Source organism: Bos javanicus, chromosome 15 (assembly GCF_032452875.1).
Source record: "Bos javanicus breed banteng chromosome 15, ARS-OSU_banteng_1.0, whole genome shotgun sequence".
NCBI lineage: Eukaryota > Metazoa > Chordata > Mammalia > Artiodactyla > Bovidae > Bos > Bos javanicus.
Window position 1 is genome coordinate 29,926,436 of NC_083882.1, and position 15,883 is coordinate 29,942,318.

Sequence of the window (15,883 nt, forward strand, 5' to 3'; positions counted from 1 at the left end):
CCAGGGGATCTTCCCAGCCCAGGGATGGAACGTGGGTCTCCCGCATTGCTGGCAGATTCTTTACTGCCTGAGCCACCGGAAGAGCCTATCTGATACATAGTAAACTCTTAATGTTACTATGAGAAAGAGAGACATAGATTATTGATATAAATAGGCCTGGGGCCTGGAAAATATAGAATGTTTTTGGAAATATTGAGTAGTATATGTCTGGAAAAGTGAATCAGGACCATACTGTGCATGCTTAGACTTATTAAGCAGAGTGGCTTGAACGTTTTTGGTAGTTATTGGTAAATCATTGAGGATTTTGGTGTAGGGAGATTAAGGAGATTGAGTCTATGTTTTAAGGTTGTAATAGAGGGTCATGTTGGAGATTCTTTTGCAGGCTACTGCCTTCCCCTTTACCTGGTAAATGAGATTAGTGTTTCTTCAGGTTTAAAATTCTATGAAATGACTCCAAATGCTCTGAATAATACTGTTCTAATCTGTTACCATGTAACTTGGGGGGTCTCAAAAGCATGACCATTAGTATATTATCAAATACACTTAATATGTGTTAAGTAAAAAAGGTCATTGATATTTTTAGATATATTGGCTTAGTACTTTTTTTCAATAGGTGATGGTTTTTGCTTCACCTCCCTCCTTTTTTTTAGCAGCTTAAGCAGATAAGAGTTAAACAGTACTTCATTGACTTCCTGTGAAGCTTTGCTGAAAGAAGTTCCGTTGTATCTATTTTTAAAGCTGATTACTGTGAGCAGAGGATGCTGCTATTGAGTTATAAATGTCATCTCAGTATGTTCTCACTCAGCGTTCTTTGGATGACACTGGTGCTTGCATATAAAGTTTTGGAGTTTAAAGAATAGAAAAAGCAACACAGTTATCCCTGAAATGGTACCAGTAAATGAAATACTTAAAAGCATTGATCATGTCACTGTTGAGCAGTATGATTATTTCTCACCATCTGTATAGGTTTTACAGCTCACACCATGACTGAGTGGCAGAGTGAGTTATATTGTGACCTTATTTGGGAAATACTTTACTGCTCCAAAATGGTATTATATAATGGTGTGCAGCTTGTTTGTCAATCCTTGTATTAAGTGTTAATCATTCTGAAATTTACTGCCTGGGAAGTACACGATCATTGGGTCTACAGATACTATTAAAATAGATTATTAGGGTTTTCCCCACCAGTGTTTTATTATAAAATTTTTCAGTCATACAGGAAAATTGGGAAAAATTTTACAATAATTGTATACCTATCACCTAGATGCTACAGTTACCTAAATTATTGTTTTCAAGAGGAAAGTTCCACTTTCTTTGCTTTTTAAAAATAAGAGTTCTGAACCAGTTTGAACCATTTTCACATGTGACAGTATTTTCACTTAGCTGGGATGATTTTTGATGTTATTTTTTCAGAAGTGATAAAATTCTTTGAGTAAAATAATTTAGTACAAATTCTGGAATTTAGTAGACCCCTAGTACTAGAGTAGACAACAGTATTTTAATTTATCCCCATATACGGTTCATACAAGTAACTTTTTAAATTCCATAGATGTAAGTTTATTAAATTTTTGCAGGCAGAAATAAAATGTACTTTGAAAAATTCTTGTTTCTTGACATAATTTCTAGCCCTCTGTCATATAAGGGTAAAGTGCTGGCTTTTTTTCTCTTATGACTTCTTCAATCTTATTATGCAGTTAAACTGCTGAAGTTAAGGTTTCTTTTCCAGTTTCAAATCAGTGATAATAACATACATTTATACATTTTTATAAGTGGAAAGATACCTTTGGGAGTAATTGGTTCCAGTTTCCTTATATTACATTTGAGTCAGTGGAGGCTCAGAAAGTTTAAATAACTGTTGCAGGACACAGTAAATTAATGGGAGACCAGGAAATACATTTTAGATTTCTAGTTGTCTTTTTCCCCCTATTTTTTGGCCATGCTACACAGCATATGGGATCTTAGTTCCCTGACCAGAGACTGAACCTGTGCCTCCTGTAGTGGAAACATGGTATCCTAACCCCTTGACTGCCAGCGAAGTCCCTAGTTGTCTTGACTATTATCATATATATTTTCAAGTACTCTTTTGTAGAAAGAATAAACAGCATGCTGTCAGTTATGCAGTTTAGCCACTGAATGACAGCAGCTGACTATCAAAATGTAGTTTCAGAAAAAGTAACTGTGAGAATATCTTTATGAATACATTGGACTGATTGTTTTGTAAGTCATCATTGAATTTTTTTCCTAGATCTCAATCTCTTAATATTAATTTCTCAAAAGTCTTTTTCTTGAAACTTTTTTTGGGATGGAACATTCTCGTTATAACAAAAAAGAATGGTACTGTTCTCTGTACTTAACTTAAACATTAATAGATACACTTTAATATAGAGGGTTAATATATCTCCCCATACTATGTTCTTTTTTCCATTTCCTCTTTGCGAAGTACTTTGTGGCCAAGAGTAACATGGCAGCTTGTGTTTTAGTATTTTGTGTAATAGAAAATTCATTGGTTGGCCTCCTTTAAGGAGTTTTCTGTTTGTTTCATATTAATATAAAGGCTGCTTTCCAACACTGTCTTGCTTGATCTATAGAAATGGTGATTGTGGTTTCTGTCAGGTTGTATTTATCTTTTTACTTTTGAAGCTAAAACAGTAACAGTGGTCATTTAATTTTCAGTATCCTTATGTATTGGTGACACATAAATCTTAGTCCCTTTTAGCTGAAAGTATACATGGAAACATGTACACCATTACATTAGGCCTGAGGTACAAAGGTACTTTGGCTTTTAGAGTAGGACCCGAGGTTGGGGAGAAGAACTCACACCAGTCCTGAACCTTTTTAAAAACTGACAACTGCATACTGAATCAGCGTTTGATTCTGGGGAAGTTGTGAGAGGACAAGAGAAAAGAAAGATGGAAGCTATAGAGTAGAATTTGCAGTTACTTAGATGTGAAGGTTAGCGTTAAGGGTAGTAAAAACTGCCTTCAAATACTGAATTAAAGAAAAGCTTTTGCTACCACTCAAAGTTAAGAAAGACAAGTTTTGTCTTCAGTGCATTTACAAGAAAAATTGAATAGTTGTGTTCCTCTGTGCATCTTTGGAGAAATATTAGAGCACATTGTATAAGTTGAAGTAACTGCTGACAGAATTTTGAAATGTAATTTTTTGTAATAAGCCCAAATATCCATCATGCTTCATTGCTCTAAGGTTACAAGTTTAGACAGATTTTGCTGGTTAAATTCTGCCCTGAAGGCACTGAACCATAAGCCTACTGCCTTAAAATGTTTTTTAATAGAACTGCAACTCAGACCACTTACCAAATACTCTGATCCATGCATGGGCTTTTATAGTTTCTTTTTTTTCCTTTTAAGAAGTGTGATGCTTATGGTGCACATCTCTGGTGGTTTTAAGAAATATAAGCTGGCTTTTTGGGAGATGCATCCTTGAGTAGGAAAATGTTTTAAATTGATTTTCAGTAACTGTTTCAGCCAGCACTTCAGATTGTTCTTATGCACCTGGTGCCATTATATCCTTGTGGTCAATAACTTTCTCCTTGTTGTGGCTTACTCCACAAATCAAAATAACTTTTTGGCCCATTATATTTTGGTTTGTGTATTTTATCTCTCATCCAGCATAGTACTGGATACCTGGTAGATTCTTAGTGGAAAATTATTTGAAAAGTCAAAGATATTGACATGGCCCAGTCACCCAAAGACTGGCTTCCTGCCTTCACTTCAGAATTGGCCTGAAAAATCACCACTCAGAGAGGACCGTAAGACCATCCTCTCTAAAGACAGCAACCATACAGGCCTCTCTTTGCATACCCTGCTTTGTTTTTCTTCAAAGCCTTTTTCTCATACAACCCTGATACCAAGGAAATGGGAGTGCTCTAAAACCAGGAATTTTGTCTTGTTCATTGTTGTATCCATCCCTAGTGCCTAGCACATAGTATAAAGTCACATATTTTCTGGAGGTGTAATAAAGGTTAGAAATGATGCCAGAAGGATATAAATATACATCAGAAATGAATTCAGCCCTCGTGTACACAGATAACTGTAGTACAGGATGGGTTCAGATGACATGGAGAAGAACTGCATTGAAAATATTCAGGATATTTTAGACGTTTGTTACCTCTAGCTAGCCTCTTAGGAAACTGACATTTAAGCTGGGTCTTTTTCAAATTAAGGAACAAATACATAGTGATTCGGAGACGAAAAAGTGAATCGGGGTAGCATGTATAAGAAAAGGTAAAATGAAAAAGAAATACAGAAAGGCAAAATGGTTCTCTGAGGAAGCCTTACAAATAGCTGGGAAAACAAGCTAAAGGCAAAGGAGAAGAGTTGAATGCACAGTTCCAAAAATAGCAAGGAGAGATAAGAAAGCCTTCCTTAGTGATCAATGCAAAGAAATAGAGGAAAACAATAGAATGGGAAAGACTCGAGATCTCTTCAAGAAAATTAGAGATACCAAGGGAACATTTCAGGCAAAGATGGGCACAGTAAAGGATAGAAATGGTATGGACCATTTCTTGTCCATAACAGAAGCAAAAGATATTAAGAAGAGGTGGCAACAATACACAGAAGAACTATATAAAAAAGATCTTCATGGCCCAGGTAACCACAATGGTGTGATCACTCCCCTAGAGCCAGACATACTGGAATGTGAAGTCAAGTGGGCCTTAGAAAGCATCACTATGAACAAAGCTAGTGGAGGTGGGTGATGGAATTCCAGTTGAGCTATTTCAAATCCTGAAAGATGATGCTGTGAAAGTGCTGCACTCAATACGCCAGCAAATTTGGAAAACTCAGCAGTGGCCACAGGACCGGAAAAGGTCAGTTTTCATTCCAATCCCAAAGAAAGGCAATGCCAAAGAATGCTCAAACTACTGCACAATTGCACTCATCTCACACGCTAGCAAAGTTATGCTCAAAATTCTTCAAGTCAGGCTTCAATAGAATGTGAACTGTGAACTTCCAGATGTTCAAGCTGGATTTAGAAAAGGCAGAGGAACCAGAGATCCAATCGCCAACATCTGTTGAATCATCGAAAAAGCAAGAGAGTTCCAGAAAAACATCTGCTTTATTGACTATGCCAAAGCCTTTGACTCTGTGGATCCCAACAAACTGTGGAAAATTCTTCAAGAGATGGGAATAGGAGATCACCTGACCTGCCTCCTGAGAAATCTGTATGCAGGTCAAGAAGCAACAGTTAGAACTGGACATGGAACAACAGATTGGTTCAAAATCGGGAAAGGAGTACATCAAGGCTGTATATTGTCACCCTGCTTATATAACTTATATGCAGAGTACATCATGCGAAATGTCAGGCTGGATAAAGCACAAGCTGGAATCAAGATTGCTGGGAGAAATATCAATAACCTCAGATATGCAGATGATACCACCCTTATGGCTGAAAGAGAAGAAGAACTAAAGAGCCTCTTGATGAAAGTGAAAGAGGAGAGTGAAAAAGCTGGCTTAAAGCTTAACATTCAGAAAACTTAAGATAATGGCGTCTGGTCCCATCACTTCATGGGAAATAGATGGGGAAACAATGGAAACAGTGACAGACTTTATTTTGGGGGGCTCCAAAATCACAGCAGATGGTGACTACAACCATGAAATCAAAAAGATGCTTGCTCCTTGGAAGAAAAGCTATGACCAACCTAGACAGCATACTAAAAAGCAGAGACATTACTTTGCCAGCAAGGGTTCGTTTAGTCCAAGCTATGGTTTTTCCGGTGGTCATGTATGAATGTGAAAGTTGGACTATAAAGAAAGCTGAGTGCTGAAGAATTGATGCTTTTGAACTGTGGTGTTGGAGAAGACTCTTGAGAGTCCCTTGGACTGCAAGGAGATCAAACCAGTCAATACTAAAGGAAATCAGTCCTGAATATTCATTAGAAGGACTGATGTTGAAGCTGAAACTCCAATACTTTGGGGCCACCTGATGTGAAGAACTGACTCACTGGAAAAGACCCTGATGCTGGGAAAGATTGAAAGCGGGAGGAGAAGGGAAAGACAGAGAATGAGATGGTTGGAAGGTATCACTGGCTTGATGGACATCTGTTTGAGCAAGCTCTGGAAGTTGGTGATGGACAGGGGAGCCTGATGTGCTACAGTCAATGGGGTCGCAAAGAGTCGGACATGACTGAGCAAGTGAACTGAAAATATTCAGTTTGGCTGGAATATGCTAGTGAAATTAGTTATAAAGGTAGGTTAGACCCAGGTTAGTGGAAAGTCTAAAATCAAAGCTGAGCTGGATTTTGTCTCATTGGTAGTATAGAAATTGTGTCCCCCTCCCCTTAAAAGGTAGGTAGTTATATGTGGTGTGATTGAACATGTATAGGAATAGACTAAAGACAAGTTTTTTGATTGAAGTATAGTTGATTTATAATGTTTCAAGGTTATAGCAAAGTGGTTCAGTTTTATACATATATTCTTTTTCAGATTATTTTCCATATAGGTTATTGCAAGATACTGAATATAGCTCTGTTGTACGGTAGGTCCTTGCTATTTATTTTGTATGTAGTACTGCAGATGGTGATTGCAGCCATGAAATCAAAAGGTGCTTACTCCTTGGAAGGAAAGTTATGACCAACCTAGACAGCATATTAAAAAGCAGAGGCATTACTTTGCCAACAAAGGTCTGTCTAAGTCAAGGCTATGATTTTTCCAGTAGTCATGTATGGATATGAGAGTTGGACTATAAAGAGAGCTGAGTGCCGAAGAATTGATGCTTTTGAACTGTGGTGTTGGAGAAGACTCTTGAGAGTCCCTTGGACTGCAAGGAGGTCCAACCAGTCCATCCTAAAGGAGATCAATCCTGGGTGTTCATTGGAGGGACTGATGTTGAAGCTGAAACTCCAATACTTTGGCCGCCTGATGGGAAGAGCTGACTCATTGGTAAAGACCCTGATGCTGGGAAAGATTGAGGGCAGGAGGAGAAGGGGACGACAGAGGATGAGATGGTTGGGTGGCATCACCGACTCAATGGACATGGGTTTGGGTAGGCTCTGGGAGTTGGTGATGGACAGGGAGGCCTGATGTGCTGCAGTCCATAGATCGCAAAGAGTCAGACATGACTAAGTGACTGAACTGAACTGTATATATCTGTTAATCTCAAATTCCAAATTTATTAACGCCTCACTCAAGGAAGGTTAGTGTAAGTCTGAGAATGTTGCTTTGAGGTGCTGGCATTTGATTGGAGAAATACAGTAGGCAGTTGGAAAGCTACCAAGGCCTAAGATTTGGGAATCTTTTGCAAAGCAGTTTTTGAATCCTTGAGTTAGCAAAGGAAGAGTCATAAGAGTGCATGGAGAAAGAAAGGAAATGGAGAGCAGATTCTTCAGTTTAGAGCAGATTCTTGGGAAATAGCTGTTTTAGGAGGATAGAAAGGAAAAAAGGAAGAACAAAAGCAAGTAGGAGAACCAAGAGAGGATGACACTGGAGAAACTAAGGAAAGACATTTTCAGGAAGAAGGAGGATTCAAACTGTTTCTTCCAAAAAGATCTCTGTTGTAACTTTGTAATATGTGTATTTTCTGTCATATATGTTACTCTGCTGTACTGTTTAGCATAGTTCTTTACACATAGTTCTCAGCAATTTAGCATATCTTAAGGGAATCAGGACTCTCTCTTGCTTATCTTTAAGGATTAACATTTTGCAAAATGTTATGTAAATATTAGAGTTTACTGCATTGTGCAGTCTGGTGTCCTGCTGAAGACTTTGGGAAGTCATTGGGAATAATTTGTGCTTTGCAGATTTTCTATATTATTATCTGTGATATATATATATATATATATATATATATATATATATCTATCTCAATAGTCTCTGTTTTTGTTTCCTGTTTATTAAAATAGTAACTGTCCTAACCAGCAACAATTGAAGGCTCTTAAAATACCAAGAGGAAAACAATTAATGGAGTTTAGGGATTGGATAAGTGATTGTGTTTTTCAACGTACTTACTTGAGCTTTACAACTTACTTGAGCTATTTGGCATATGAATTATTTTAGACTGACTTCAATGAATATTGATTTTATCACTTTTTTGGTGCTTTCAGAAATAGGAAAATTAGAGTAAAACTTGATACAAGTGCAAAAGACAGATACCAGAAAACTTAAGCTGATTTGTTGAAAAGCTGATTAGAAAGGTTTCAGAAGTATTTTACCGAAAAGTTAGGGCTATAGGGACTTGGTGCAGCATTTTATCTAGGAAGGACAAAGATGGGACTAATGGTGAAAAGAAAAATCTGTGTTAAAGAGAATTTTGAGGCAATAAAATTGATCATGAATTGACTTGAAATTTTATCGTCTACTTGTATGACAAGAATTGACTTTTAATACATAAATACTAATTGTTGAGGCAAGGGAAAATAAGCAACTGTAATAGTAGCTGGTTTGGTGAATAGCAATATCTAAGACATCTGTATGTTGTTCTGTAGCAGTACCGTTAAAGATTACCGAGATAATCTGATTTAAGTACACACTTGAAAGTGGAGACATCATCTGGTGTATTGAATTGGTACTTTATCACCACAACCATTAAACAGAGGTGGTCAGGTGAAAGTTACCTTGTTAAAATCTAGCAGCAGCATGTGCACTTATTTAGAAATTTTTCCATGGTTTGGATGTTGGTTTTTAGTTTTTTATAAAGAAAAAGAAGTTCCTTAAAAAGGAAAACTTATCTTTTTTAGGTCTGATTAATGACAATATGTGTTCTGGATATTTAAATAGTCCTGTTTATTGAGGATTTTTAATTTACTTTTAATTTAGATGAGTTGGGATAATTTAAACATCCAGATTAGTTTATGCAAAGCAGGAAATAATATGTTTTGCTTTTCTAACATCTCTTTTGTGAGTGAATGGTTACAGCAGTGTACAACTTCTTACACTTTTTGGTTGAGTCCTCTTTTATCTATCAGCCTAAAAAAGATAGATTTGTTCACAGAAGTTTATGCTCAGTTATTAGGCCTTATTAATTTAAGATTAAAAGTCTTGAAATAGATTACTGTTAAATTTTTTTTTCTTATTTACCTGTTAATGCCTATTTGAATGGAGGGACATGAGTGGACTTCAATGAATGCAACAGTCTTTCTTGCATTATAATCACACACCTGGTGTAGTGGATTCAGCACATTTAAAATAAAAATAATTTTATGTTCTCATTTAACCATTGCACTTCTGATCATTTTTAGGCGAAACCTGACCAAACTGTCCCTGATCTTCAGCCACATGCTGGCAGAACTAAAAGGAATCTTCCCAAGTGGACTCTTTCAAGGAGACACGTTTCGGATTACTAAAGCAGATGCTGCAGAATTTTGGAGGAAAGCTTTTGGGGAAAAGTAAGTGTCAAAATAATGAATTTAAACTATGAAGAACTGAAGCTTGTATTTTGGGTTTTTGTTTAGTTCGAAACAGAAAAATAATGAATATATGCATAACTACTTCCCAACTGTGGTAAATATTAGCCTAGTTTTTTTGTTGTTGTTGTTCTGATCATGTTTGTGGTTTTTTTTCTTAAAGAAGTAGATAGACCTTTGCCGTTCTGTTGAAACCCATGCTGTTCTCTTTTTTCTAATCCATTATGCTGTTAATGAACACATACATTTCAAATTATTTGCTATTGCAAGCAGTGCTACAGAAAACAAAATTGTATTTGCCTTCATATGCAGGAGTTTCTCAATACTTACATACTTAGGAGTGGAATTGCTGAGTCAGGGGTTTCACATCTGCTTTGCCATACATTGCCTAACTGCTTTCCAAAGTGGTTGTACCAGTTTCTATTCCTTTGAGTAGTATGCATGTGTTCCAGTAGCTCTGCAATTTGGCTAACACTGGTAATATGAATTGGTATCATATTTTGCTTTATATTCTTAATGACAAGGGAGCTTGAGCACCTTTTCACATTTGTCACCTGTCTAGGTTCTTTTTCTGACTTGGCTGTTTTCCTATAGACTTGTCTTTTTCCTATTGTAAGATACTAATTCTTTGTTAGTCACTAACATTAGAGATGTCTGTGGCTTGTGTTTCCACTTTGTTATCTTGTCCTTTTTATAAAAAAAAAAAATATTTATTTGGCTGTGCTGTGTCTTTGCTGTTGCACAGGCTTTTCTTTAGTTGCTGCAAGCAGGGGCTACTCTCTGATTGGGGTGCATGGGCTTCTCATCGCAATGGCTTCTCTTGCGGAGCACAGGCTCTAGGACATGAGGGCTTCAGTAGTTCAGGTCCCCGGGCTCTAGAGCACAGGCTCAGAGTTGTGGCACAGGGACTCGCTCAACTGCTCCACGCATGTGGGATCCTCCTGGAATAAGAATAAGAATTGAACCCATGTCTCCTGCATTAGCAGGCAGATTCTTTACCACTGAGCCACCAGGGAAGCCCATGATTTAAGTCAAGTTTTTGTTTCTCAGTATTAATATAAATGTTCTTGAATATACTCTGAAATTTTAAATCAAAGAACTGAAAAAGTAGAAAACAATAAAATTTTTCAGTTGAATATACAGATCCTAATGTAAGTCTCTCTTTGAATGCTTTTTTTTTTTTTTAATTGCAATATAATTGATGCACACTGTTAAGTTAGTCTCAGGTATATACTGCATATTGATTTGATGTATGTTAAATGCTTGCTTTATTTTAAAAAGTTGTGTTTAAGCATCAGATATAGAATGATTAGTGATTTTAAAAAACCTAGTTGAAGAGGATGGGCATGAGTTTAACTTTGTTACTTTAACTTAGTAACTATCTACTTTAGAAAAGAGTTTGAATTGCCACTTGATCTCTATCAGGCAGGTGAATACATAAAGGCAATGAGATTTTACTTTATTTATTTTTTTGATCTTGAGAAATAGATATCCCACAGTACCCTTTGCTAGCCATATCTGGAGTTTAATCATTCTTTTGTTAAATAATTTCTTCTTCATTTGTATCAGAACTCTTTTCTTCTTGTACCTTAAGCTTTATATTCCTCAAGTGTAGTCCTTGATAGTGTGGGTTCCTCAAAAGAATCAGGGTGTTTTATGTGCTTTTAAAAGGTTAGTTTAAATACAGTAAGTGAAGATCTGGCCACAGGTTACATCTCTAATACAAAAAGGATAATCTCATCTCTCTTCCTGCTTCTCTAATACAGCAAATGTCTGAAGGTGAGAAAGGGGATTAACTTGTGGCATTCTGCCAAAGAAAAGCGGGAAAAGATGTCTCTATTATTAATTTACTCAATAGAAAGTTAAGAAACATATCGTTTATGCCTTTTCTGTTATCAATGTAAAACATAATTCAGTTTCTCTAAGAAAATTAAAGTGGATTTTGAGAATTTAAAGAGACTGTTTTCCTTGACTGTAGCAATGCCTGGAATTATCTGCTATCTTATTCTGTGCCTTCTCTCTCACTGCCACCCTAGGACAATAGTCCCTTGGAAGAGCTTCAGACAGGCCCTTCATGAAGTACATCCCATCAGTTCTGGGCTGGAGGCCATGGCTCTGAAATCCACTATTGATCTGACCTGCAATGATTATATTTCAGTTTTTGAATTCGATATCTTTACGAGACTCTTTCAGGTAGGATGCTAAAATGTTGGCTGAACTAATTATTGCCACTTTTCTGAAGGGGAACCTTTTTAAAAAATAACATTTGGATATTTGGGAGTTTGCCTATTATAAAAGTATTTTTATTCTAGAAACTATAGTTTAAAAAAAGGTTAAAACTACTCTGTATTTTATATGTGTGTGTATATATATATATGTAAAAAGAGTAACTATATAATCTGCTTATTCTCCTCATATTTATAATCTTTCTCTGTTAAATATTCTTTACATCATTTTTTTTTTTCTTTGCATCATTTTAATTTTTGTATTTTACCCTAAAAATGGGTATAATATACTTCCTGAGTTCAGCTACTGGACATTTATGTATGTTTCCAGCTTTTTCTCCTGTGGTATTAAAATTCTTGACTAATATTGAGATGCATTGATGGTTCACAACTCCTTTCCTTTTCTAAAAATAATGTGTGTATATGCAACCTTGCATAAACCTTTATTTGGAACTTCTTACTTGAACATCAGACCTTGCCCTGTTTTCTTTGTTTTTGTCTGTTGTTTAACCTCATCATTACTCTAGTAGCTCCAGCAGGTTAGAGCTGCTTGAAAATTTTCTGTATTTTGCACAGTTAGGCTTCTCCCTATAAGCATGTGTTATTTTCTTCTTAGCTTTTCAAAGTTTTTATTTCCCAAACATGTTTATCTTCCCTTAAAGTAACAATATGGTTGAAAATTTGTGACACTAAATGGAGAGTTTATATTTGAGTATTGAGGTGGATTTTTCTTTTGCTCTTCGTTGCTCTGAGGCTGGTTGTATGTTTGGAGCCGGATGGTCTGATTGATCTCTTGTTTCCTTAGCCCTGGTCCTCTTTGCTCAGGAACTGGAATAGCCTTGCTGTAACTCATCCTGGTTACATGGCTTTCCTGACATATGATGAAGTGAAAGCACGACTCCAGAAATTCATTCACAAACCTGGCAGGTCAGTGGAATGAAGCAAAGAGGTTTATTCACCTGAATTTTATTCTGTGACCTTTGCTGAAAAGGAGGAAACATGATCTTTTACTAGTTCCCCAGTGGCCACATTTCTGTGGTAGGATTGATGTCTGTTTATCAGAGGAATTGACTTATTCAGATACTATGATTTGACAAATGCTTTCAAGCCACTTAAGAATTAAGCTTTTGTGCCTTTTCCTTTTGGTGTGGAGTCATTGAAGAATCTATTATTGATGGTCTTTTTGATTTTTGTCTCTGTCTCATCTTCCACCCTAATGCAAGCATATGTAATCAAGGTTTTGTTTCTCTGTTTTCAGTTACATTTTCCGGCTGAGCTGTACTCGTCTGGGTCAGTGGGCTATTGGGTATGTCACTGCTGATGGGAACATTCTCCAGACAATCCCTCACAATAAACCTCTCTTCCAAGCGCTGATTGATGGCTTCAGGGAAGGCTTGTGAGTACCTACTGTTTATCATCTGTTAGAGTCTAGGATCTTAGGGCTGTGAAACTGCATCATTAATGACTTTATTCCAGGTTTTCTCTACAGGTTAAGATTCAGGAAACATTAACAGCTTATATTGTTTGAATTTTCAACTTCTGTAGGACTTCTGTTTTTATTTAAAAAGGATTCCTTGAGTGAAATTATTTTTTCCTCTACTATTTCCATTGTTACTCTGAGTAGATTTTATCTTTCTTTTTTTTCCACACGTTAACTTTTTTCAGGTCTATATTAGATTTTATAATATATAGTACTCTCCAAACACAGGGGCCTCCCCTAGAGCTCAACAGGTAGAGAATCTGCTTGCAGTGCAGAAGGCACAGGACACACGGGTTTGATCCCTGGGTTGAGAAGATCCCCTGGAGAAGGAAATGGTAACCCACTTGCCTGAAGAATCCCATGGACTGAGGTGCCTGGTGGGCTAAAGTCCAAAGGATCACAAAGAGTGACACAAAGACAGGAGTGAGCTACTACAACACTGACAACATCAGTATTGTCCTCCAGACACTGATACTCTTTCTCCAGGGCACAATGCCACAGGCTCTATTTTAATCAAGGAGTTGATAAGCTTTTTTTGTGAAGGGCCAGATAGTAAATATTTCACCAGTCTTTGCAAACCACATAAGTCTGTGTCACTTGGTGGTGCAGTGGTTAAGAATTCACTTTGCAGTGCAAGGGACATGGGTTCAATCCCTGGTTGGGGAACTAAGATCCCACATGCTGCAGAGCACTTAAGTCCACATGCTGCAACTAGAGATTTCAGTGCCACAGTGAAAGATCCCTCATGACACAGTGAAGATCTCCCATGCTGCAATTAAGGCCTGACTCAGCCAAATAAATAAATAGATAAATATTTAAAAAAATGTAAAGTGTTACCAGTTATTTGACTAGGCAAAATTAGGATGACTTAAATGTTCCTGAGGGCAGCAGGCTCAATGGCCTTCATCCTAACTTCATTTTAATTCAGCAGAATTTCTTCAGGCTATGGGTTTTTGTAATCTCTGCTAATATTTATGACTTAAGTTCCTATTTATTATAGAATTCCTATTCCTTTGGGAATTCAAATTGATTAGCAGTTGGTAAGCACTAAGAATACTAACAGTTGGCCAGGTATGAGAAAACTACTTGTGTTTTAAAGTGATTAGGAAAATCCATTTTCCATTACACATCATTTTCTACAGTAATGTTAGAACTGAAAGGGGGTACTTCACCAGATGTCAGAGCAATTTGATGCTAGAAGCTTCCTGGTAGTTGATCTCAGTGGCTTAATGTGCTTCTTGTTACTTTTCTTTCAAATTGGTGTCTCTTAGTGTTAAATCTGTAAACAAGGGTGTTTTAAGGTCTTTGGTTGAAGCAAATGTCATTTTTTTAAAATTGAGAATTCACACTTTAATCTGTGGTCATCCACAGATAAAAATAGGAGTTGGTAAGTTGTGGCGCACAGACTAGGTCTTTTAGTCTGTGTCTAAGATAGTTTTTCCTTTTCAGAATGTTGTTAAAAAAAAATGAAGAATATGTGACACAGACTTACGTGGCTTGCAGAGCCTGAAACATTTACTAACTGGCCCTTTACAGGAAAAGCTTGTAAACCCCTTAATTAAAATAGAGCCTGTGACACCCTGGAGAAAGAATGTCAGTGTTTGAAGAGTATCTTCTTAGAACTGATCTGTGTTATTTAATTTTTTTGAAGTACTAATAAAATTTCTCTTTACACTTCTCCTAAATTGCCCTTTTAGAGTGAGAGAATTCCTAGATAACATTTGTCTGTACTAGTAAGCAGTGATAAATTGGCTTCAGTAGACCCCCAAGATTGGTTACTCTTTTTACAGCTATTTGTTTCCTGATGGACGGAATCAGAATCCCGACCTGACAGGCTTATGTGAACCAACTCCTCAAGACCACATCAAAGTGACCCAGGTGAGTTTTGTTTTCCATTTTAATCATATATCTAGACCTAAGCTTCTGTATATTACTCTGTAGAACTGACAGAATTACATTAAGTGGTTGGAACACTTAAAATTTTAAACCATGGACTAGATTAGTGAATTTACGTGTGTGTGGTCTCTTTTTAAACCCTGTTTCTTTTTTTTTTTTTTAAACCCTGTTTCTTAAAATAGGACCAAGACTAGGTGCTTTCTGTTTTACCTGTTCACTGTTGTGACACTCTGTTTCCAGGCAAAGATTAGTATTACAAGTATTGCAGTCATTCATTCATTCATTCAACAAATATTTGTAGGGGACCGAATAATCTCTTTTTCTTTTTTAATCAAAGGAGCAATATGAATTATACTGTGAGATGGGCTCCACATTCCAACTGTGTAAAATATGTGCCGAGAATGATAAAGATGTGAAGATTGAGCCCTGTGGCCACCTCATGTGCACATCCTGTCTAACATCCTGGCAGGTATGGATCCAAACCCTGCTTTCTCTCAGCTAAATAATCACAGTGAAGAATTGGGGATTGTATATACTTTATGGATATAAAGAATGGTTTGTGGGGTAGGTCCTAAACTTTTGGTGCTTTTTTCATTTTTAGGTACTGTATTTTTAGTGGACAAATATTTTAAGAACTTTCAGATGTGTGTGTCACCATCTCCTATTTCCTTTGTAGGAATCAGAAGGCCAGGGCTGTCCTTTCTGCCGATGTGAAATTAAAGGTACTGAGCCCATTGTGGTTGATCCCTTTGATCCTAGAGGAAGTGGCAGCCTGTTGAGGCAAGGAGCAGAGGGAGCTCCCTCCCCAAATTATGAGGATGATGATGATGAACGAGCTGATGATTCTCTCTTCATGATGAAGGAATTGGCTGGTGCCAAGGTAAGTCTACAGTTTAATAGATTGTGGCAGAATCTATCATCAGC

The 15,883-nt window shown here is 36.8% G+C and overlaps 1 protein-coding gene across 2 annotated transcripts in view; it reads left to right on the forward strand.

The window, feature by feature from the left end:
- The window catches only part of CBL (Cbl proto-oncogene), a 96,388-nt gene that overhangs the window by 51,980 nt on the left and 28,525 nt on the right, over positions 1–15,883 (forward strand). For both annotated transcript variants that reach the window (XM_061440564.1, XM_061440565.1), the window contains exons 3-9: positions 9,194–9,340; positions 11,395–11,551; positions 12,389–12,510; positions 12,842–12,979; positions 14,854–14,941; positions 15,297–15,428; positions 15,636–15,839. In XM_061440564.1, coding sequence (XP_061296548.1) covers positions 9,194–9,340; positions 11,395–11,551; positions 12,389–12,510; positions 12,842–12,979; positions 14,854–14,941; positions 15,297–15,428; positions 15,636–15,839 — 988 coding nt within the window. The remainder of the gene's footprint in view (positions 1–9,193; positions 9,341–11,394; positions 11,552–12,388; positions 12,511–12,841; positions 12,980–14,853; positions 14,942–15,296; positions 15,429–15,635; positions 15,840–15,883) is intronic.